At 36.5% G+C, this 25,351-nt stretch overlaps 1 protein-coding gene across 2 annotated transcripts in view; it reads left to right on the top strand.

Moving 5' to 3' along the window:
- LOC122315909 (DNA gyrase subunit A, chloroplastic/mitochondrial) overlaps nt 1–25,351 on the top strand; it is a 50,544-nt gene that overhangs the window by 11,646 nt on the left and 13,547 nt on the right. For both annotated transcript variants that reach the window (XM_043132230.1, XM_043132239.1), the window contains exons 5-19: nt 1,092–1,136; nt 1,227–1,325; nt 1,426–1,512; nt 1,677–1,747; nt 2,311–2,419; nt 2,532–2,594; nt 5,715–5,780; nt 5,864–5,952; nt 13,174–13,222; nt 14,018–14,104; nt 14,547–14,640; nt 18,128–18,198; nt 18,651–18,740; nt 21,778–21,903; nt 22,002–22,159. In XM_043132230.1, the coding sequence (XP_042988164.1) occupies nt 1,092–1,136; nt 1,227–1,325; nt 1,426–1,512; nt 1,677–1,747; nt 2,311–2,419; nt 2,532–2,594; nt 5,715–5,780; nt 5,864–5,952; nt 13,174–13,222; nt 14,018–14,104; nt 14,547–14,640; nt 18,128–18,198; nt 18,651–18,740; nt 21,778–21,903; nt 22,002–22,159 (1,304 nt within the window). The remainder of the gene's footprint in view (nt 1–1,091; nt 1,137–1,226; nt 1,326–1,425; nt 1,513–1,676; nt 1,748–2,310; nt 2,420–2,531; nt 2,595–5,714; nt 5,781–5,863; nt 5,953–13,173; nt 13,223–14,017; nt 14,105–14,546; nt 14,641–18,127; nt 18,199–18,650; nt 18,741–21,777; nt 21,904–22,001; nt 22,160–25,351) is intronic.

Raw genomic sequence — 25,351 nt, forward strand, 5'->3', positions numbered from 1 at the left:
ATAAAAAATCAACTTTTTCAAATTCTAAAACAAAAATAATATTAAAAAATTATATTCTAACACTCTTTTAACTTTATAATCTTTTTATTCAACCTTTTCTCCTTTACCAAAACCCCATAAAAATCTTAATTCAAACCATTTCACTACTATTCACAAATTATGTCACTACTATTCACAGATTTCTCATCTAATCTCATTTGTGCAACCAAACTAGGCCTCTTTTAAAGTCCTTTGTTATAGTACCATGGGCCTAAGATTTAAAGCCCTTTGTTATGGTACCATGACCTACCCCCCTGCAGTATTGGCTTTGGCAAGTTTATAGTCTTGATGCCGAATGTCTTCTTACTAGCATCCTAATGCAATTGCATTGGATGTCATATTGAAGTATCCTAATCCATTTGCATGACATTTGGTGTGGTGATAGAACTCTCAGGATTGTGTTTCCTGGCCTCTTCTGGATTGCGTATGATCAAGAGGCCTCATTGGCCAATCTTTTGGATAGCTTTGGTGACTCTTTATAGTGGAATGTTCGTTTTACTAGAGCAGCTCAGGATTGGAAAATTGGGGCTATTTATGTGCTTTTCCTTGTTGTATGCAGTATTGGTAGGCGGATAAGATGATTTGGATTCATTTGGTGAGTACAAAGTTTGCTCTTTGATCTTTGCACAAGTTTGCTTGTTGGATGATCTCAGATGTTTCTTGTTTCATACTTTACTTTTGTGGGCTTCTGTGATTGTCCTCAGTGGGACTAGTTCCCATGATTTTTCTTGTATCCATTTCTAGTTCCTAACTTGTAACTAGTTGTTATCCATGTATACTTCCCATGTACTTGGGCTTTGCCTGTTTACTTGATCAATAAAATCTTATTTTACCTACAAAAAAAGGCATTCCATTGCTTGTGTTTTGGATACCTGACGTAAGTCACCAAATTCCTTGATTACTTAAGTGCAAAATTAGCATTAATGGTGTTGGTCTGGGGCAGGTGTACGAAAGTGTTCTATGGTGCATGATCATGTCCCTTTTCATGATTTATTGTGTTGTACAGAAAGCAGCTATCTTAGAGGGTAACTATTTACCTCATTTTGTTTCAGGCACTCACAGAAGCAATGTTATTGGCAGATTTAGAACAAGATACAGTTAGTGCCTTTCTTTATATATTTTTTCATCATCATACTTCAGTTTCTTTCATCAATATGATTTTGTGTAATTTGCTTCATTGTTTGCAGGTTGATTTTGTGCCAAACTTTGATAATTCACAGAAGGAACCATCACTTCTACCTGCTCGGCTTCCAACTTTGTTGTTGAATGGTTCTTCTGGGATTGCGGTGACTTCTTCTGTTCATTTTTTATTATTATTTAAATGTCTATTTATGCTTCGGATTTGTTAGTATATTTTTTCTGCTCAACTGTGATAATCATTTTCAGGTTGGCATGGCAACCAACATTCCCCCTCATAATCTTGGGGAGTTGGTAGATGTTCTCTGTGCATTGATTCATAATCCTGAAGCTACAGTAAGTACACAAACTTTCGTTCCCCTTCTTTGTAATATGTTAGAATACATGACTAATTTTCAAAAGTCTTGAGTTGTCATCATTGCTTTGGTTAAGTTAGAATTGATATTAAAGGTAGGATCGGTTCATTAACTTGAGTTCTATAATTTTTTTATGTGTGTTAGCTGCAAGAATTGCTGGAATACATGCCTGGGCCTGATTTTCCAACTGGGGGACTGATTATGGGAAACATTGGGTATGCATGATTCTATTGTTCCTCTGTTCAAACACAAGCATCATTCTGAGAAGTTAAGATAATATTTACCTCTGGTTTTCTGCCCTACAAACTTTACTGGGTATTGTTCACCCTTCTCTTTTTTTCCCTAATGTTCATATTTTCTGCCGACTTTTGTAATTTGAGGATGAATTACAATTGACGGTGCATTGGGGTGCTGCATATTTTGGGTGCTGTTACCTGGTGTGTGATTTATGTATTAATTTATAGTGTACATGAAGGGAGTTTTATAGCAAGTCTAAGGAATATTTTGGATATGATTACCTACTACTGTTATGATGGTATCTCCACTTTCCCTATGTTTGCATGTGTAAGTGAATGAGCACATGAAAGTACATTACACTGATACACATTTATGCCTTATGACGTATGAAACACATTGCCTGCTTTTTGTGTAAACAATAATATGTATATAAAATATAGATTATACCTTGTTTGAGGCAGTGGCAAACCTTTGTTTGGCTTTTCAATTGTATGTAGCGGTTATTTGCAGTGAATGATCTGATCTGTTCATTTTTGTCCAGCATCTTAGAGGCTTATCGAACTGGGCGTGGACGTGTTACAGTCAGAGGGAAAACTGATGTTGAAGTGCTTGATTCTAGAACAAAACGAGCTGCTATTATCATAAAAGAGGTCACGATCTTGGTCCACTTTCTAGGATTTTACAGTGAATATGCACATTCAAGGTCATATTGTCATTAAAAAAGTTAAATTGGTCTTTCATTGCCCATTTTGAATGAAACAGATTCCTTATCAGACCAACAAATCTGCCCTCGTGGAGAAGATAGCTGAACTTGTGGAAAATAAGGTATTGGTTGCTGTTGAAAATTGAAAATGTTGTTAGGAAAATGTCAATGATTTTTTTAAACACAGGTTGTGATTGGGGAATTTTCATTCTTTACTTTTAAGATGATTGGCAATTATTGTCTAGTTTTCGATTATTCTAGACTCCACTTGGCTTTTCTTGGTCTTTGGTAACTTTCATGCCCTAGTTGGATACGGAAAGTTCTGCACTTGTTTGACGTTTCCTGTTCCACTTTAAATATTATTTCAACTCTGTTTGAATAATTTACCTGACCACATCTTTACATGTTCCAGTTGATGCCTTTTTGGATAAGAATAATTCTTTAATAGTCATTGGGTTTTGTTTAGTGTTGATAAACTTATGTTTTGCATGATATCTAGAGTTTATCATTTGAGCCATTGTGTGAGGTTATCTTGAGAGGGATCCCAAGACGATCCCATGGCGCTGTTTATAGCTATTGAAACTACCCGTCACCTAAGATACTTGGTTCTCAATTCCGAACTAGACCCAAGGACACATAGACTAGGTACCAAAGGAAAGGCAGTAGTTCTAGTCGTGGAAGAGTAAAAGGGGAGAGGCATTTTTATTTCCCTATAAGAGCTTTTGATGTAAGAGGGTTGAAAGAGGAAGATAAACACGTCAAGGTTCAAAACTTGCAAAAGAGTGAAGGCAGACATCATTTGTCTTTAGGAAACTAGATTGGAGTTTATGTTTTTGGGTGTAGTTCGTAGTTTGTGGGATTGTTGACATGTATATTGGTGTTTCCTAATGTTTCTATCAATTTCTTTTGTTTTCCTGGAGAACAAACAGAAAATTCTTGAGTTTGAGAACCAAACAGGAAATAAAGAAAAAATAGATAATTTGCGAGTCTGAAAACCGAACAGGAAATAAATAAATAATTCCTCCTTTCCCAGAACTTCTTAGCAACCAAACACTTATAGAGCATTACACTTCCCAAACATATTTGTCCCATGTGATGACTCAAGGAAGGTCCAAGGCACATTTGGGCCTATATTTCACAAGTACTCAAGGTTAAATTGACACTATCTAAGGCATATCTTGGTCTTCTTTTGGGAGCTCCTTTAAAGGTTAAATTGATAGGGTAGAATTTTTGGACAAAATAAAGTATCGTTTAACTGGCTGGTAGTGGTTGTACTTTTTTGGAGGGAGCACGGTTAGACTTAATGAAAGCTAATCGTATGCAAATTGAGATTTTTTGGGAGATGTTTATTTCAATGAGAGTAGCCTTTAGAGGTTGGTGGTGGATGTAAAATATGGATTTTTTTTTTTTTTTGATAAATATGTAAAATATGGAAATTCTTGGGACGGTTGATGTTCTGATAAGATTAATCAGATGTTTGAGGTTGATCAGTGAAGAATCTCTAATGAGGAGGGTGGAGGAGGTCTTCCAGTTCATTATATGAAGTGGGAGATGGTTTCACAATAAGGTTCTAGTGCAATGTATGGTGTGGAGGTTAGTCTCTTAAGGTAACCTTCTTGAAGTTTTATAATATTGCACGTGCCAAGGATAGATCACCTTCAGTATGTTGTTTGACTCTCTATCGGCACATGATTGGGAGGCGAACTTTTTGCTTCCATTTTCGACTAGCTACCGATTGAGACAGAGTGGTGAAAACAAGTTACAATGGTTCCCTTCCACAAGAGGTGTATTAGAAGTTGGATTGTTCTACAATGCTTTAGCCCCAAACAATAGCTCCTCCTTTCCATGAAAAAATACGTGGTGAAGTAAAGACTTTTTCTCAGAGGCATCCTTTGTGTGGACTGCCGCTTTGGGGAAGATCCTCTCCTTTGATAATTAGAAAGTCATGAGTAATTTCATTTGATTGATGTTGCTTGTGCAAGAGGAATGAGGACTCGGTGAAACATCTTTTCCTTCATTGTAAAGTTGTTAGTGCCCTATGGAATTCTATCCTTGGTGGTTTTGAACTAGATTGGGTCATGCCTCAAATGTTGTAGAATTCTTGGGATGTTGGAAGGGACCATTTGGTATCCATCAAAGTGGAAAATGATACTATATGCTTACTATGGTGCATTTGATGAGAAGGAAATGATTGTTGTTTCGAAGATTGTGACAAAACTATGGTGTTTCGTAGGACTTTCTTTCTCAAAACTTAGTATCACTGGATGACTTTACATTCTTGTCTCTCTTCTAGCTTTAGTTTCCTAAATTTTCTTAATATCTTTTCTTTTAGCAGTTAGGGCCCAGGTGTCTATTTTGTATACTTCCTGTGTACTAGTTGTCACTTTTTTTTTTTCATATCAAAAAATCTTTATAAAGAAAATCATTTTTGAACGGTCTTAGGGTATCCCCACGCATCTTAAATTTTCTATGGAGAGTGAATTTGTGGGCTCAATCATGCAGGGAGAGTTAGCAGCATCTACTAGAAAGAAATGTAACGCTGCCATTGGAATTTTGTGCTTAGCTAGTCCAAATTTTTGACTAAATGCATTATTGATCATAATTCATCTCCAATTGCCTTTAGTATTCCACATATGAAAGTGTTAGGGGCCGTTTGGATTGAGAAACACTCTCAACCAATCTCATTTCATTATTACAACTTTCCTAAATTCTCACACAAAATATAATAAACAATTCAATTTTTTCAAATCCTAAAACAATAATAATATTAAAAAATAATATTGTAATAATATTTTATTGAGGAAAATGCTAAATGTACTTAAGAAATACTTACAAAAATTTACTTTTCCACATGTCAATAATTGATATGTTGAAAATCATGAAATTTGAAATTCAAAAGTTGAATTTCAAAAGAAAACTAAAAAAATGAGTCTTGTAAGTAAAAGTGTAAGTAAAAGTGTAAGTAAAATTGTAAGTATATGTAGCACTACTCTTTTATTGAACTTTCAACTCATTTAAAACCATCTCATCTCATCTCACTGTCCAAATAACCTCTTAGTGTCTGCTGATTTCTTGCATTTCTTAATTGGGTATCTCACCTGCCTGCAGTTATCTCATAAGAAATTAAATTAGTTCCTGCTTGAAATACTTGTCAAAAAGAAGGTTCTGGTTGAGTCATATGGTTTACTGCAGCAATAAGTTTAATATGTTTTTGGTTGTTGTTGATTTTCTTGTTTTAACAGAGCTTAGATGGAATAAGTGATATTCGGGATGAAAGTGATCGATCTGGAATGCGTATTGTCATTGAGGTGGTTGAATTATACTGTCTGGTATAAGTTGTTAAGGACCATTTTTTCTACCAACTCATTGACTTAGCAGTGTTCTTTTTCAGCTAAAGCGGGGATCAGACCCATTGATTGTCCTGAATAATCTTTACCGCCTCACATCTCTTCAGTCTGGTTTCAGCTGCAACATGGTTGGGTGAGTATTTTCACCCTTCACTACAATTTTTTGACATAAATTAAAGATGTTGCATTTCATCTAAAAACATAAGTTAGAGTTTGCTGGTATTTTCTTTTAAACTTGATATTTGTTTACTTTAATATGTATTGTTTTTAATTTCATCAATTTTTTTCCTCTACTGCACAAGTAACTTATTTCTGAGTTGGAATGGGTAATTGATGTAGTGTGAGCTTTCAAAGATTCACTAGATTGGCTGGGAATATGGGTATTATGACTTCATAACCCCAAACAGCATATATTAGAGTTTGTTTTGGTATCTATGTTTATACTGAAAAGTGCAAGTATTTGTTTTGCAATTGATCATAGAATTGCACGGACAAGATGTATAATAAAAAAAATTGCTTAAGAGCAATTTTGCCTGTTCTTTTATGAATGTATATGGATGAGTAAACAATTGCCCTATTTTCCACAATTGAAGTGGGTAGAAGAATAGCTTGGTTTCTGTTCCAGATCATCGATTTAGGACATTGAGGGGAGGTTGTTTGGGAGTGAGATAAGATGAGAATTTTGTAAATAGTAGTAAGATAGTTTGTGAAAGGTAGTGAGATAGTTTGAGTTGAGTCTTTTTTGGGTTTTGAGTTTTGGGAAATGAGAGAGAAAAAGTTTGAATAAAAAATATTATAAAGTTAAAATATTGTAAGAATATAGTTTAATAATATTATTTTCGTTTTTTATTTTTTATTTGAAAAAGTTTGGGGATTTGAAATAGTTGAAATTGTTTTTTTTTTTTTTTTATTTGAAAGTTTGAAAGTTGTAATGATTAGTTTGAAAATTTTTATTTAAATTATGTTTGTGAATAAGATGAGATGATATTAGATGAGAATTTTGTGTCTCAAATGAGGCCCCAAACTTGCCCTATTGAGGAATTCATAGGCTCAATATATTGAAATGTTTAGTTAATTTTGACTTGGGGAAGCATATTTTAACATGGCAAAATGAGAGGGAAGGGGATCTAATATTTCTTTATGAAACCAAAAATAGTGGTTTGGAATGTAAGAGGACTGAATGAGAAAGTTAAAAGATTGTGAATAACGTGTCTTCTTAGAGATAGATATTGTTTGCTTGCACGAGATGAAGATATTATAATTCTTGTGAATCGATTTGTAGTTTATGTAGTTCCATTACTTGAATTGGATTTATTTGGAGTCGAAAGGAGCGTCATGAGGGATTTTGTTAATGTGAAATAGGAGAGTGGGGAATATCGAGGATTGTGTAGGTGTGATACCCCATATGATAAGAATAAGAGTAGGTGGTGTATGAGATCCTACATTGCTTGGGAAGGAAAAGTTCTTGTTCTTTATAAGCTTCCAATGAGGCTCCAATTGTATCATTGACTAGTCCTTTTGGACTATAGGTAATGTGGTTTGGGCTTTTCATTAAGGCGTTACAAATGGTATCAGAGCCTATTTCAACCGAAAATATAGGACTTAAGCTGTGCCACCTACAACGGACAAGCTAATGAGGACGTTAGGAATTTAAGAGGAGTAGATTGTGATACCCCATATAATAAGGATAAGGGTAGGTGGTGTATGCCATCCTACATTGCTTGGGAATGAGAAAGTCTTACTCTTTATAAGCTTCTAATGGGGCTCCAATTATATCATTGACTAGTCTTTTTGGAGTATAGGCCATGTGGTTTGGGTCTTTCATTGGGGCGTTACAATAGGAAACTATTTAGTAGCATGTTCCTTTGGAAATGATATTGATAATTTTGAATAGGCGTTTTTTTAATTGTAGAAGAAAATTTATTAATAAGATTGGAAATAGGAGTAACCCAGGTACACAGGACATATAAAAGAGAAGACACATAGTAAAGAACTAGAAATAGACACAAGAAAATCTTGGAAGTTGTCTTTTGAAATCTATGGTACACATAGTCAAGAACTAGAAATAGGCACAAGAAAATCTTGGACGTTGTCTTTTGAAATCTATGGTAACTTCCCATGATAACAAGGTTTTGAAAAAGTGTTTAGTTCATCTAGTGAATGTTTATTGTCTTGAAACTTTTGGTCATTCCTTTCCTTCGATATGCACCACAGAAGACATATTGGTACGATCATCCATATTGCTGCAATTTGCTGGTTGCCATGTATACCTCTCCAATTGGCAAAGAGGTTTGACTGCCCTCCTAGGCATAAGAATAATGCTAGTATGTCCCTTCATTTTGCCCCTCATTTTGACTGCTCATGCATTTTTAATTTTTAATTTTTTTTGCTTACTGATTAAGGAATTGACTATTAGTGTATTGGTATTTTTTTTAAAAAAATGTTTGAAATAATAATAATAAAAAACAAGTGCAATTTGCACTACGGGGCACACCAAGTGAGCAAATTGAGGGGGCATAGTAGACTACCCCCTAGGCAGAATAACCCATGCTAGACTGACTATACGAAAGATGTGATTGCACAGGTCCCTAGCCACCTTAAGGTGAAGAAGCAAGTGATCTACTGTCTCCCCACTTCTCCTACACTTGCATGACCAGTCAATTACTATGATCTGTCGATTCTTTAGGTTGTTCATGGTCCAAATCTTCCCTAAGGAAGCTGTCCAAATGAAGAAAGCAGCCTTAAAAGGTGCCTTACTCCTCCGAATACTCCTCTAAGAAAAAAGATTATGGTGCGGACTAGTATTAGCCTCCATGAATGAGCAGACAAAGAATTTCCCTTTTTCTGAAAAAGGGAAAACATCTTATTGAACCCTTTATCCCTAACTGCCATAGAATTTCCCACTGATTAGTCATTTGCACAAGTGCATATTGAAGGAAGACCTCTCTGGGACAAGTTGCTTAGCCTTGTGTAGAGATGGAATTAGAGGGCCAGGCTGGGCAATGCCCCCCCCCCCCCCCCCCCCCTCTTTCGCCCTCCCATTTATTTTTTAGAGAAAATAGTATACATATATTTTATAATATATATTTTAATATGCTTATAAAAAAAATATATTTTAATATGCATTTTATAATACTTTTTAATAGGTAATCAAGAATTTTTATTCATAAGAAAAGGATGGATAGCCTAAATATATAGGATGTATTCATGAGAAGTACCTAACTGGGGTTTACAGCCAAAAGTAGAAAATCATGGACATTTAGTCCATTAAAATCAATGACCCCCTCCCATAAGAACAAGGTTTTGAAGATGAAAACTTTAAGCTCATCCATTGTCCTCGGGATGCTCGAAGCTTCTATCATTTCTCTGCCGCCAGATGCATGAACACATACATATAGGAGCCATCTTCCATATCGCTGCCACTTGTAGATTGCCTTGGAGTCCTCTCCAGCTTGCTAGAAAATCCACTAGCGTACAAGGCATGGCCCATGATAATCCTATTCCTGCAAAAAAATCATCCCGCATGGTCCTAGCCACCTCACAATGTAAAGATAGGTGATCTACTAATTCTCCATTCTTCTTACACATGCTACACCAGTCCAACACCATTAAATGATGTTTCCTCAGATTGTCTGTAGCAAGAATCTTGTCCAGGGAAGTTGTCCCCAAAAAAAAAAAAAAAAAAAGCTGGAGCTTTCGCCTTCCATATATTCCTCCACAAAAAAGTGGTCATTCTCTGGCTACTTGAACTTGGTAGAACAGTCTAATTGTGAATCTACCTTTCTTGGACGGGTTCCAACTGATCTTATCTATGGTGCTCTCTATCACCCTGATGGAATAAAGTAAGGCAATGAACCATCACCAACCTCAATACGATTGACTACCTTTGTAGGGAGGGGTAACAAGGACAGAAAATAGGTTGGTAGAATAGAAAGGGTACTTTTGTTTAGAGTGAGCCTACCCCCTTTAGATAAGCATAGCCTCTTCCAAGAAGCCAACCGCGTTCCACCTTTTCAATCACAGCGTTTTGAATCAGCCTTGATTTGAAGGAAGCACCCAATGATAGAACAAGATACTTCAAAGGTACAAAGAAGATACCTTACATCCTAGGAGGTGAGCTAGATTCACCACATTGGGGACCAATCCCGTCGGCACCAATATAGACTTTGAAATATTCACTCTCAAATCGGAGACAACTCCAAAACAAAGGAGGAGAGACCTCAAAGATTGAATGTGCCCATGATTTGTTCCACACAAGATGAGAGTATCATTGGCAAAGAGCAAATGAGAAATATCAATAGAGCCATAATCACCATTGCCCACCGAGAGAAGCCATAGAGAAAGCCACCTTCCACAAGGCCCAAAATCATCTTATTAAGAGCTTCCATGACGATAATGAAAAGTAATGGAGAGAGTGGATCCCCCTGTCTCTAACCACAGGAGGAGTAACAAAAACCCACTGGTGAACCATTCACCAAGATTGAAAAGAGAACTGTAGAAATGCAATATGCTACCCAAGCAATTCACCCCAAAACCACTTCTTGCAAGTAGATAAAGCAAGAAGTTCCAGTTGACATGATTGTAAGCTTTCTCCATGTCTAGTTTGCAAAGTAATCTAGGTTCTTTAGATTTGAGTTGTCCGTCCGTCCAAGACTTCATTTGCAATTGATACTGAGTCAAGAATTTGTCTAGCTTTGATGAATGCATTTTGTGGCTTCGAATTTTTTTTTATTAGATGCATTTTACATATATTTCAAGATGTATATATACATGCATATATATATTTATTTATAAATGTATATATATGTGCTTATATGTAAAGTTTGGTCCTGACCAAAATTAGGCTTAAACCCAAAACTCTTTATATATTTGAATATATATGTAAAGTTTGGTCCATTTATTTATTTAACCGCAACTCATTTAAATAAGGATGTAATAACAATTAAGAATGAGATGATTTACAATAAGTGCTTCCATAGACTCTTTTATATATTTGAAGTATTTTGATAAGCAATGACATTGTTTTATGTTATGGAATCTCTTATACATGCTGCTTCATATTAAGAAGAAAATTCTAAAGTACTAACCATTGGTCTCTCTATTTTCCAAAATTTAAGTTGTTCTTAACCCTAGGGGGATGGGGTGTTACAGGTGGGATTCTTTTTTTTTGAGTTTTTTTATAGGTAAGAAGGGGTGGGATTCCTCGTCTAAATTTATTAAATTTGTTGTGGATGATGGTATAATATTGCTCGTTGTAAGGATGCACAAGTGGCAGAGAATATGCAAATGCGAAATGGAAGTATTCAATGGGATATTCTTTTTACTAAACCTGTTCAAGATTGTTTTTGGTTTTTCTTCTTTTGGATATGTATAATATTGAGTTAGACCTGGTTGGATGGATAGGTGGGTGGGTGACATGACTTTAAAAGATGCTTATCCTACAATTTTTAGTACTGCACGGGAAAAAGAAGCTACTGTGGCTGATTTAAGGGAAATCAATCAAGGCTCACAAGAGTGGAATCTTAGCCTTATTAGGGATGCACATGATTGGGGAGTGAATGCTTTGGTGAATTTTTTTAACTTGCTGTATAATATTCCTATTGTTGCCACAACTAAAGATGTGATGGTATGGAGTCCTTCTAGAAAAGGGAAATTCTCGGTACGCTCTTTTTATGAAGTTATTACCATGCAACAAAGGCATAATTTTCCTTGGAAGAATATTTAGAGAAGAAAAGCACCCACCAAGGCCGCATTCTTTGTATGGACAACAGCTCTAGGGAAGATTCTGACTATTGATAATCTTAGAAGACGTGGTTTAATAATTATAGACTAGTGCTGTTTGTGCAGAAACAATGGTGACACAATGGACCATTTACTCCTACATTGCGAGTTTGCTAGTGAGATATGGAATTACTTCTTTAGCAGAATGGGAATAGCATGGGTGATGCCGGGTAGGGTGGTTGATCTTCTAGCAAGCCGGAGAGGGATCAATGGGACACCAGAGATTGCAGCGGTGTGGAAGATGGCTCCAATATGTATTTTTTGGTGTATTTGGAGTGAAGGTAATGAGAGATTGTTTGAGGATCATGAACGTTTCTTGGAAGAGTTTCGGTTTTTTTTGTAAGTCTTTGTTCTTGTGGGCCAGTGCCTTAGATTTTAATGGCCTCGGCTTCCATGATTTCCTTGTAACTCTCTCGAGCTCTTAAATGGGTGTATGCACATGTATACTTCCAATGTACCTGGGCTATGCCCATCCATCAGTAAAATAACCTATTACTTATAAAAAAAAAAAAAAAATATTGAGTTAGACAATGAGGTGCTGATTGTATCTACTGCTTTCCACCCGGGAGACATGGTTGAAGTGAAGTCAGTATAAGGATTAGCATTGCCCTTGGGGTTCTTTGTTTCCTTGGAAGAGCATTTGAAGAGTGAAGGCTTCTATGAGAGTGACTCTTTTTGTGTGGATGGTGGCACTAGGAAAGATATTGATGTTAGATAACTTCAGGAAGTGGAACATCATTGTGGTGAATTGGTGTCATACGATGAAAAAGTAAATAAACTTGTAGTATGGATTGTAGCGTGAGCTATGACAGAGAGATGTGGATATCTTGTCCTCTTTAAGATGGTTATGAGCCAGGGCATGTCAATTGACATGGTTTCTTTTTATATATGAAAGAAACCATTTTTTAAAGAAACCGTTTTGTCAGGTGGCAATTTCTTATAAAAGGGGGAATAAGTTTACGGTGATGGTTCCGTTGTGTCTCATGTGGTGTATTTGGTGGGAAAGGAATGAGCAATGCTTTAATAATAAGGAGCGCTCTTTGGAGGAAATCTGGAAATTTTTTGTATTTTTTTAATTGCAATGGTCTTCTACTTTAGGACTTGATGGAGCTTATACTCATACTTTTCTATCTTCTCTTTCCCTCTCTTAGAATGTATTTAGGTGCTTCTTTTGTATACTTCATGTGTACATGGGCTTTGCCCATTACATTCACTGAATAAAACTTCTTTTACTTATAAAAAAAAAAAGTTTACGGCGGATCTTCTGTTGGATATTTTTTTTTGAAAGAAGGTGATCTAAAATGAGCTAATGCAATACAAACTAAGTGGTGCCAATGAAAGGCCTGTGGAAAGAGTCAGGTCTGGTATAAAGTTAAAAAAACAAGGATCCTAATTGTTATGTTAAACTACATAATTGGTTAAATTTGTCTCTGTATAAATGATTATTAGATTGCTGCTTACTAATATTTTTTCATTTATTTGTACTTTTTTCTGTTTATTGTGCCTTTTTGCTCAAATGATGCACAATAATGGTATGTTTTTTGGATTCGTTGTATGCTTAAAATTTTCACAGAATTCTTGATGGACAACCTAAGCTGATGGGTCTGAGGGAACTACTACAGGTTCTCTCTCTCTCTCTCTCTCTCTCTCTCTCTCTCTCTCTCTCTCTCTCTCTCTCTCTCTCTCTCTCCTGGTTAGTAGCATTTTTTCACTTCTCGGAATGCAAGTCTTTGCTCTTCGTCCCCCGGTTTTAGGTATTGGTTTGGCATTGGAGGTTTGCTCTTATTTGGATTTTCTTAGGTCCATTTGGCAGGAAGGATGAAAGAGTTTTTTTACCTTTTATTTTACCATAGTACCCTTCATGAATAAAGTGATAATTCTCTATCAAGGGAATGTGAACTAAATATGTAAAAACATGTCTTTCCTCATCCTCACTACTCTTTTCCTTCCCATATAAGAACCTTCCCAGTCTCGTTTCCTCCCCATTTTTCTTCCCCATTGCATCCATTCCTTTTCTTCCTGCCAAACGGACCTAATGTAATCTTATAGTTCTGGAATGGTTTTAGGGTGTTTTGTATTTATGTACATGGGCATAAAAAAGACCATAGATGCCTTCTTGTTATATGAAGATGGAGGTGCAAATGTCACTTCTCCCTTTATTAAAACGGGTGGAGGTTAGAGCCATGGGTTCAAAGACCCACTGATTGCATGTACGGCATAACAATCAAAACAAATGTTTTTTTTTTTCAAACTTTATTTTTTGAAAATAATCTTTGACTGTATATAATTTTCTAATCTCTTGGGACACGCCACAAGGACACCATACATTCTGTTCCACACAAAGCAGAGGTATAAAATGTCTTGGAGTAACTCGAGAACTCCAAGAGTTATTGTTTTTATGTTTCAACTGTGTGCAGGCATTCTTAGATTTTAGATGCTCCGTCATTGAGAGACGTGCTAGGTTTAAGCTTTCTCAAGCACAGGAAAGAAGGCATATAGTTGAGGTATGTTGGACTTACGTTAACACATGGCAACTTATTACTTGCTCTCAAATTATAGGGAGGAGCTGACGGTATGACTTGGTTTTTTCACACTGGTTTTGAAATGAACTTCCTCATTATTTATATATTGTGAATCTGAGTGAATCCTTTGTTCTATTCAATGGTTCTATTTACCAATTAATTTGTGTATGTATTTGAGTGTGCCTTAAAAACAGTTGAGAACTTGAGACAAGCTCATTCAGTATTTTTACTGCACAAAAGTTCTTTTTTCCATTTGCATTTTGTCTTGGAACTGCTTCATACGATCATATGGTTCTTCAAACTCAAGTTATCCAAAATTGATTGGGGTCAATTATTTATGCTTAGAACATTAAGTTACTTTTATTAATGCCTGTGCCTGTCCTTAACCTTGTAAGTTATTAATATTTGTTCTGTCCATACTCAGGGTATTGTTGTCGGGCTTGATAATATTGATGGAGTAATTCGTATAGTAAGGGAAGCTTCAAGCAATGCAGCTGCATCAGCTGGTTTAAGGAATGGTGAGCTTGGCTTTAATTTTTCTTCTTTTTCCTCTCTTTATGTTGCCTGCTGATTTTAGCTTTATTTTTCTCCCCTGTTTGTGATCACAATATGATGTATAATGAAAAACAGTATGCTTCATTTATTAATCTTGATGTTTCAGTTTATGCTTTTTTTTTTTTTATTAATATTGATGCATTCTCCAGAGTTGATCTGCTCTTATTGTATCACTGACAAGAACAAAAGAAAAAAGGGCCACTATACTTAAATTTCTTGACGTTTTTAGTTGAAAAATCTAAAAATATTTCCATAAACTTTCTTGCTGCCACTTTATCTATCAGCTTAATGGTTTCTAGTTTCTACTGACCTTGAGATGTTTTCTTCAACTAGCACCTTGTTCATGAAGCCCATGTCATTATTTCTTTAGTGTGTTGTCATTAGTATGGTGTGAATATCTATCTCTTGCCGAACCTTTCTCAATGTTATTTCACATTCTGTTCTGAGGATGCGTCTGTAGCCAATAGCTTACAATTCTTTAGTGACTCTCACCTATGGAATGTCACGTTCACGAGGGCAGTGCTTGATTCGTATTGGATCTTTTCATTTTTCTTTATGATTGATTATATTCCTTCTTGTTGTGAGGGGCTGATGATGATAAGATTTGTGGACCCCTTTTAGCTAAGATGTTTTTGGAGTCAGATACTTCTGTGATGCTATACATCCCTATGCTACCATTTCTTCTCTTTAGAAGAGTATTTGGCAGACTAAGGCCCCTCACGGTGTGCTTTTTGTTTGGACTGCTGCTCTAAACAAAATTATCACTTTGGATGTTCTAAGTAAGAGAGATATTTCGGTGATTGATTTGTATCGTATATATTGCTTCATTGTCAATTTGCTGGTGTTTTGCAAAATTCTATCTCTACTTTATTTGGACTGTCTTGCCTCAAGAGAATGGTGGATCTCTTGGCATGTTGGAAATTACATTTTGGTAGCCATCATTGTGAATTTGTTTTGTGGAAATTGGCACTGTCTTCTTTAATGTGGTGTATTTGGAGGTTGAGAAATTATCGGGAATATTAAGATTGTGAGAAATATGTGGGAGCTTAAGGATTTTTTAGGGGTGCTACCTGCATATGCGGGGGCGGGGGCACCCCTTCCCCGCATATGCGGGGGGGATGGAAATTCCATCCCGCACCCCGCCCCCGGCCCCAATGCCGGGGGGCCGGGGCGAACACCCCATCTGCAATCAAGTGAGACTTTTGTATGGCATTGAAGTTCTATATAAGGTGGCCTAGGGTGTCCATACCATTTGCAATCTTGTGAACAGGTCTCACTCTCTTGTGACTCTTGTGAACTTGTGACTCTTGTGAACAAGTCTAACAAATTGTAATATATATTTATATATATACAATTTGTAAAATATAAATATATATTTATAAATATAAAATAAAGTGCGGGGTGGGGTTGAGCCCTGCCTGCCCCCCGCCCCCGCTTAGTGTATTGCATGCGGGGCGGGGGACCCCGCCCCGGCATGTGCGGTGCGGGGTACCTTGTCCGCCCATGCGGAGGCGGGGTGGACGGGGTTGGGGTAGCGGGGGGCGGGCCCCCGCTGCCCACCCCTAGGATTTTTTACACAAAACCTTTTAACGATTGGTGGCTGTTTATATTTTTGCTTCTATCTAAATTCCAGGATTTTCTTCTTCTATTTCCATTTGCTTGTATATCATTTTAATAGTTCTTAAACAGTCAACTGTTAACCATCTGTTGCTTCATTTTGTGTTTGCTAGTGTTTTGCGAAATTCTCTCTACTCTATTTGGACTGTCTTGCCTTGGAGAGTGGTGGATCTCCTGGTGTGTTGGAAATGGCAATTTGGAAATCAATCTGTTAACCATCTGTTGCTTCATTGTGTGTTTGCCAGTGTTTTGCAAAATTTTATCTCTACTCTATTTTGGACTGTCTTGCCTTGGAGAGTGGTGGATCTCCTGCTGTGTTGAAAATGGCAATTTGGAAGTAATCATCGTGAATTTCTGAGTTGGCAGTGTCTTCTTTAATGTGGTGTAAAATGATTGTGAGAAATATGTGAAAGAGCTTAAAGATTTTTTTTTTTTTTTCTCTGTATCTAATTTTCTGGATTTTCTTCTTCTCTTTCCTTTCTCTGCTTGTCTCTCTCTTGTATAGTTCTTATATTTTTTGATTGCCAATGAATGCTTAGATAGTCAGATTAGAGATTTTATACCTGGTTTGTTGTGTTGATTGGACTTGGAGAAAGCATATGATCATCTAAATTGGGGTTTTTTGGCCATATTTGTTGAAAATGTGGCTTTAGGATTCGGTACATGTAGAAAAAAGATATGCGACTTCAGGGAGATATGCAGGAATTGGATTTTAAATTGTATTTATACTGTGCAGTTTTCCATTCTTATTAATTTTTTCTTTTATTGGCACTGGGTATATGAGTACAAAATCCCGACTAATCTTGGGAGTGCATAGGTCCTTGGCAAGGAGTCTTCTACAATTGCACCTTGGGTAATTTAAGGGGAAATTCCCAGAGTCTGATGGCCCCTAGAAATTGTTTGCACCCAATAGGATTTGAACAATTTGCCATTGTTGTTAGTGGTTGTTGTGGAGGCATTAAGTAAGATGATGAATTCTACAGCTGATAGGAGTATGTTGTATTTTTTTGTTGGGGTTGAGTGATCATGAAGAGATGTTAGTGTCCCATCTGTTACTTGCCAATGACACTGATTTTCTGTGAAGCAAACGCTAAACAACTCTGATACTTGTGTTGACTTTTCTTCTATTTTGAGTTGATTTTGGGGTTGAAGATCAATTTGGCAAAATCACGATTGCTGCTATTGGTGAAATGGAAAGCTTGGCCCGTATTCTTGGCTGTGAAGTTTCTTTTTTACCAATGGAGTATTTGGTTTTTCCTTTGGATGTGTCTTATAAGGCTATACATATATATATTATTGAATGGCATTCTTAATAAAATGTGCAACTATTGGCTAGTTTGAGAAGGCTTTATTTGTCTAAGGGCATGTGATTGACTTTGAAAAAAAAAAAAAAAAAAAGCCCTGTTTCTAAGTTGCCAACATATTGTTTTGTTTCCCATTCCTGTAGGAGTGGCTAATAGACTTGAAAAATTTCAGAGACTTCTTATGAAGGGAATCGGTGATGAATTTTAGGTTCATTACTGGGCTAGTATTTTTATTCCGATAAAATCTGGTGGTTTAGGGTGAAAGTTTTGATTAAATTTAATCAAGCATTATTGGGTTAATGGTTATGGCGTTTTAGGGCAGAGAGGGAGGCTTTATGGAAATTGGTGATAGATACCAAGCATGACAGTTTGAGTGGACAAATATCAATAGCATTTTAATAAACCTTTGTAACTACTGTCAATTGTATTCTGTATTGAACACTATCCCTCAGTTTATCCTCCATGCTATTTTCTTTGTTCTTGGTTTCTGCTAATTATTCATATTGTCTCCTTTATGGTCTTGGTGCAGAGTATAATCTTTCAGAAAAACAAGCTGAAGCTATACTGGACATGAACCTTAGAAGACTCACCCTTCTTGAGGTGCATTGTGGTTTTTTCTTCATAAGTAATCAAAAATGTTTTTGAAAAAAACAAAAGGCATAGCCCAGGTATACAGGATGTATACAAGAGAATGCATGGTGGTTTTGATACATCCTAATCTATTGGCATTTTAGAGTTTCATCATATTTATTCATGGCTGATTGTTTGCTGCCTATTCTCTCTCATTTAATATGCTCAAATTGTTTAGACTTCTACATTTTAGAAGTCTAAGGTTTTACCTATTGCTTTGTGTGTACCTCCTGTGTACCACCCGTATATTAGGGGTCTGCATCTTTTTGTGCTTTTTTTCCCCATAAAATGTATGAAATTACCATTTTTTCTCAAAGGGTTTATGTAGTTTATTAGTATCATAATTGTTAAAACTCCTTGTCCTATTGTTGTTCTTATTATTACTTGGAATCATTACAGATTTTATTCTCTTTATTGTGCAGAGAAAAAAGTTTGTTGACGAAAGTAAATCGTTGATGGAACAAATATCTAAGTTAGAGGAACTTTTATCAAGCAAGAAGCACATATTACAGGTAGATATTGTAAAGGAGTATAGAGTGTATAAAATGTGGGCACTAGGTTATTGAGAAATGATCTCTCATATTATTGGTTATCAATCTCATCAAATTATTGGTTTTCAATTTCATCTCATTCTTTTTTGGGTCTGACACTGGTCAGTTTCCTCTGTGCTACTTTGTGGATTTCTTGTTAACAAGCTTCAAACTTAACTGTCTGTAAGCTCTAACATTACTATTCACAAGTTTTAAAATCATTTTAACTCTATTTGCAATGATTAAATACCGTGTAAATTTTTTATGGCCAGTTCTTTAATGTAGAAATTGACTCTTCCTATTTATATGTCCTTAAATTTTATGTTTCCTTTCTTTGAACTGGGAACAACAGCACCTTTTTATGAGCGTTTGGATGTTAAGAATCTGTTGTCTATAATTTTTTGTTTGGAAAACTCGCACAAGCATATTCTTTTCATTAACTTCTCCCACTGCAATGGCTCCTTACAGTATTAACTGCATGTTTTTCCACAATTTTTTTTTTTTTTTAAATCTGAAAACATTTTCTATTTCTTCAAAATAAATTTCATCCAATCATTTGCCTAGATTTTTTGTGAAAAGTAAAAAAACAAAGAAATCAAAACATTGTTTTACAAAAGCCTAAAATCCTGTGTTTTCTTGGTGACGATGGTATTCTGTAGTTTGTATTTCTGAGGGTGGTAGAGGGTTAGCCGAAATCTTTTTATGGGAAGAATCATTCTTGGTGGATGTTGGTTATAATGGAAGCCTTGGTTTGTGGGGGATGAAAGGATGGAATGGGTTTTCCTGAGAATTATGCATGGTGATGACCCCTTTTCACTTTTTTATTGTTATGGAGAACAGAGCGGAACCTTGTTGATTCTCTCACCACATGCTACTTTTTTGGGGGGATGGGGGTGTCATGCATCGGAGATGATCAAGATAAGTGAGTCAATAAGGGAGGCTGGTGGTTGTATGTGGTGGCTCTGGCTGGTCTGTTACAATCAAGGGCTGAATCCCCTGTGGTAATATTAAAGCCCCTCTCAAGCGTGTCCACCAATTAAGTTTGGAGCTGTTGGGATTACAGCATCTGACTGGGTTTTGAAGAAAGTGAGGAGTTTGTCATTTTGTTGGGTTCTCTTGTGATGGGTTAGAACACGAGCTGATAGCTTTTTTTCATGGCCGTTGAACCTGGTTGCTTTGCAAATGATTTGGGCTTGTCTTACACATCTGGTATTAAGTGCAGTGGAGAACTGAAGCCTTTATCCTGCTCCATTAATTATGATTGCAAATGTGGAGGTTCTAGGCGGGCAGAACTAAGGGGAGGGATTTCAATTGCTTATAATGAAGCCAAAGATAGTTTCTTGGGAGTTAAGGGCCTGAATGAAATGGAAAGACCATTGAGAGGGTAAAGATCTTGCTCAAGGAATGGAACATAGATATAGTATAAATATCACATTGTTATTGTACGTGGTTTATGGAGTTTTCAACATGTTGATTGGTATTGTTTGGCTTCTAGAGCTTCTGAGGGATCTTGCTTATGTGGGATAGAAGGGGGTGTGAATGGAATCTTTTTGTGTGGAAGAATGTATTGTTGCTTGCTCTTTCAGCATGTAGAAGATCATTATGATTGAGCGTTTGCAGCGTATGTGGTCCTAATTCTGATCATGTTAGGAGGTTTTTATGGGAACTGGCAGGTTTGGTAAACTGGTGAAATTTGCCTTGGTGTATTGGTGGTGATTTTAATGAAATTCTATTTCTCAATGAAAGATATAGTGAAGCTAATTTCAATCCATCCATGTCGGAATTTTCATATTTTATCTTTGAGCAGAACCTCGTCCATCTTCCTTTAGCTGGAGGCAGGTTCACTTTGTCTAATAATCAAGATACTCTTTCATGGTCCCGTATTGACAGACTTCTTATATCTTCAGATTGGAAAGTGCAGTTTCCCAAAGATTGGGAAGTGGAATTTGCTATTAAAAAAACACGCTGGTTTTAAATGAGGTGTGGATTTTATCGGAGTAGCACAAGATTGGGAGAGGGAGGTACTTCGTTCTTAGATTGTCTGTATTCATTGTGCCTTAGAATGGGTGGTATGGATGAGATATCTTGAACCCCTTGAACCACAGGGTGTTTGATGTAAAATCTACACGATATCCACATGGCATTAATCCATTCCCTTGAAAGACTATTTGTCAAAAAGAGGTACCTTTAAGAGTGACCTTTTTGGATGTAAAGATGCCTTGGGGAAGATCTTTACCTTGGGCAATTTAAGGGAGGGGAGTATTATACTGATGGGTTGGTTTTGCATGTGTAGCAGTTGATAGAGCATATATAATTGCACTGTGAGGTGGACAGTACTCTTTGGAATGGCATTCTGGTTAAGATTAGATTGTGCCTTGCAGTGTGGTGGATCTTTTGGCATGTTGGAAAGGGAGGTTTACTCATGGAGATGATCTCGGGTTTTTTTAGTGTATATGGAGAGAGAGAAATGACCAAAGCTTTGAGGATAGAGAGAAGATGGGTTGGGTTTAAGGGTTTATTCTTTGAAACCCTATATACTCGGGGAACCTCTTCTTGATCGCCAATAAATTTTTAATGTATCAAATTTCTCTCTCTTCCCTCCTTTCTCCTTGCTTCTGTGCAAGCTCTTTGCTTTTATGCTTGAATTTATGAAATTTGGTTAGTATTTTAATTAAAATTTCACTATGCATGTTTTGACCAGCAGCAATGCTCTTCCTTAAATCAATGCAAGTTTTATTGAATTATTAGCTTCAACTGCAAGTTATATTGAATGGATAGATATTGGTTGAAATCGTGAATTACACCAGGATCATGGTGGTCCAGTTTATTAGGTATTGAATGAATAGAATGAATAGATAGCTTAGTGATGTTTTTCTTATGTATAATTGTTTTTTGGTTATTGTCAAATCACATGTTGCAAATGTACTTCCTATTCATGGCACAACTAATAATCTTATTACCATAAAGTTGACCCATTTTGAAATACTTGCTGACTGCTGACCTTCTTCCTTGATTATAGGTAATAGAGCAAGAAGCAATTGAGCTTAAAAACAAGTTTTCCAGTCCTAGGCGTTCAATGTTGGAGGACTCTGATAGTGGACAACTCGAGGACATTGATGTTATTCCAAATGAAGAAATGCTATTGGTACATGAGGCCACTAGTTTCATGAATGGAATTCCTTTTTTGGCCTTTACTTTTTTTAGAACATCAAATTCACATATCGTTTTTTTAATAATTTTAAGGTGCTTAGTGAAAAAGGTTATGTTAAGCGGATGAAGCCTAACACCTTTAATCTTCAAAATCGTGGAACAATTGGTAAATCCATTGGAAAGCTGAGAGTAAATGATGCCATGTCAGACTTTATTGTTTGTCGAGCACATGACCATATCCTGTATTTCAGGTAATTATAACTTTTCTTGTCCTGCTTAAATGACTTGATCTGGTGACTGGAAATGAGCGAAATGGTTTTACCAGAACATGTCACTTATATTATTGTTGAAATGATGCCGATATTCTGAGTCTAAATTGTCACTTAAGAGAACCTGAAGGGATATTTACTGTACTTACCTTATTATATATATATATATACACACACTGGACCAGAGAAAATATTTTTTATTTGTAGATTTTTTTAGATTTATTTAAAAAAAAAATTATTCCAAATGTTTGTGTTGTTACTGATATTTTATCATTATGAACATTTTCCGTATGCTATGTGTAGCTTGAGAGTTGTCATGTATGATTGTTTTTTGATAGATGAGACATTTTATTAAGACAAAGAAGATTGTTCCCCAATACATAGGAAGGATTCCAAAGACCCACCTAAGTATAAAAGGGAAAATGGTTTAAAAATTTCCTAAAAATAGAAATATCAAAAGTTGAACAATTGTGGCCCACTAACCAATGATAAATGGTATTGAGAATGTACAACTTGATCTCCATCACCAAATTTTCACAATCCTTGCAACTATGCTCATTTATTTTATTCAAATAGGCAACAAACCCTAGGGGTTGGCTCATGTGGTAAGCGCCTTGGTCTTAGTGGTATGCTTCCTCTAGGTCTAAGGTTTAAATGCTTAGGTGCAAATAATTTCTAGGGGCCACGTCCCATTGGTGAAAAGCCAATGGTTTACCTAATCCATGTGATCGGGACGTGTTAGACGGGTCAGGAGTTTCTGGGTAAAAGACATGTTGCGTTTGCATAGTCTCCAGGATTCCTTGTCATAAAAAAAGAAAAAAAAAATGGAAGGTGCTCAAATACACCAGAATAAACAAGACATAATCAACTTATAAAAAAAAATAAACAAGACAATCATTTTCCTCAAAAGCATACACTGACGGCTACCAAACTACCCTTGTCAAAATGCTAGGAGATTGACCAGACTATCCCAATTGTAATTACTTTATGATTAAATTCTTCCTATGTTTTCAAGAAACTAAATTGAAGGCAGAAGTATTCCTAGCTCTGACCCATCTCACATTTCAGCCAAAAAAAGAGCGAGAGAACTCAAGAGGCTTACATGGGCAATGAATGATAACGTAGGAGGGAGGGAGCTCTAACTGGGGGCGTCTCAAGGGAAGGGCAAAGATGGTCTCTTTTTGAAACCAAAAATTATTCATTCAATGTAAAAGGGCTGAATGAGAGTAACAAGCGACTCCTAATTAGAAACTTACTCTGTCAATTTAAGGGTGATATAATTTGTTTACGGGTGACCAAGCTGGAATTTATATTTAGAGAATTAGTTCGAAGTCTATGGAGATGTCAACATGTTGGCTTGTCGTACTTGCCATCTAAAGGGGCATCTGGGGGTGTTTTAGTTCTGTATGATAAAAGGGTGGTGGAGAGAACAGATGAATGTGTAGGAGGGTGTATTGTGGCTTGCTCCTTTAAGAATATAGAAGACAGATTCTTGTAGGCATTTACTCGAGTATATGGCCCTAATCTTGATTCGGAAAGAAAGCTATTATGGGAAGAATTGGCAGGGATTCCTAGTTGGTGGGAGATACCAAACTGTATAGTGGGGGGCTTTAATGTCACTTGCTTTCCAAGTGAAAGATTGGGTGCATCTCACATCAACCCTGCCACGAGGGATTATTCTGACTTCATTTTCAAACATAGCTTATGGATATTTCTTTAGTTGGAGGCACGTTCACATGGTCCAACAGCCGTGAACACCAATCATGGTCGAGGATTGGTAGGTTTTTTTATAACTTCTAATTGGGAGATACATTTTCATGATGTAATTCAAAAGAGACTGCCTAGGTTATGCTCATATTATTTTCCTATCATTTTAGATGGTGAAGCATCCAAGAGGGCAGAAGGTATTTTAAATTTGAGAATATGTGGCTTAAAACTGAAGGTTTTGTAGACAGGATTAGACAATGTTGGTCGTTTTACTGCTTCCAAGGTTTCCCAAGTTTCTTAATGGCAAGAAAGCTAGAAGTGCTGAAGAATGGTTTGAAGCAATGGAATGAACAAGTTTTTGAAAATGTGGCCCACCAGATATGCTCTCTCTTGGAGGACCTATAAGGTCTAGAGGGAGAGGAGGAGGCAAGAACTCTCTTTGAAGCCGAGAGAATTTGCAAGGGTTAGGTAGTCACAAGACTTAAAAGAGCAACATTGATGGAAGAGATCTCTTGGAGACAAAAATCAAGGGCACTATGGCTAGAGGAGGGAGAGCAGTGCTTAGACCAATTAGTCATCAAGAACGACATCATATGGTACTACGAGCACTTCTCTAATAACAATACGCATGGAGATTGAAAGTGGATGGATTAACTTTTGAATCATTAGACGAACAGGGTTCAGAGTGGCTTGAGAGGCCATTCGAATAAGATGAAGTGTGCAAAGTGATCTATAGCATGGCTAGTGACAAGGCTCTATGCCTTAATGGTTTAAGCATGGGTTTCTTCCAAGTTTGTTCGGAAGTGATCAAGGATGATCTCATTAGGGTGTTTCAAGGGTTTCATGCTAATGAATGATGTTAGAGACTACCGCCCTATTTGCCTTGTGAATGGGTGTACAAGATCCTTTCTAAAGTTTTAGCAAATAGATTGAGTATGCTGATAGAGAAGCTAATATCAAAGCCTCAAAATGCATTTGTCGTAGAAAAATTCTCGACTCAACATTAATTGCAAGTGAAGTCTTGGACAGACGACTCAAATCTAAAGAACTTGGATTACTATGCAAACTAGACATGGAGAAAGCTTGCAATCATGTTAACTAGAACTTCATGCTTTATCTACTTGCAAGAAGTGGTTTTGGGGTGAAATGTTGTGCTTGGGTAGCATTTTGCATTTAGTGGTTTTGGGGTGAAATGGTGTGCTTTATCTACTTACTGTTCACTTTTCTATCTTGGTGAATGGTTCGCCAATGAGTTTTTTTGACTCCTCCCATGGTTTGAGACATAGGGATCCGCTATCTCCATTAATTTTCATTACTGTCGTGGAATCTTTTCATAAGATGATTTTGGGCCTGGTGGAAGGTGGCTTTCTCTATGGCTTCTCGGTGGGGAACGGTTATTATGGCTCTAATGATATTTCTCATTTGCTTTTTTCCCATGATACTCTCATCTTTTGTGGAGCAAATCAT

Source organism: Carya illinoinensis, chromosome 1 (genome assembly GCF_018687715.1).
Source record: "Carya illinoinensis cultivar Pawnee chromosome 1, C.illinoinensisPawnee_v1, whole genome shotgun sequence".
Lineage (NCBI taxonomy): Eukaryota > Viridiplantae > Streptophyta > Magnoliopsida > Fagales > Juglandaceae > Carya > Carya illinoinensis.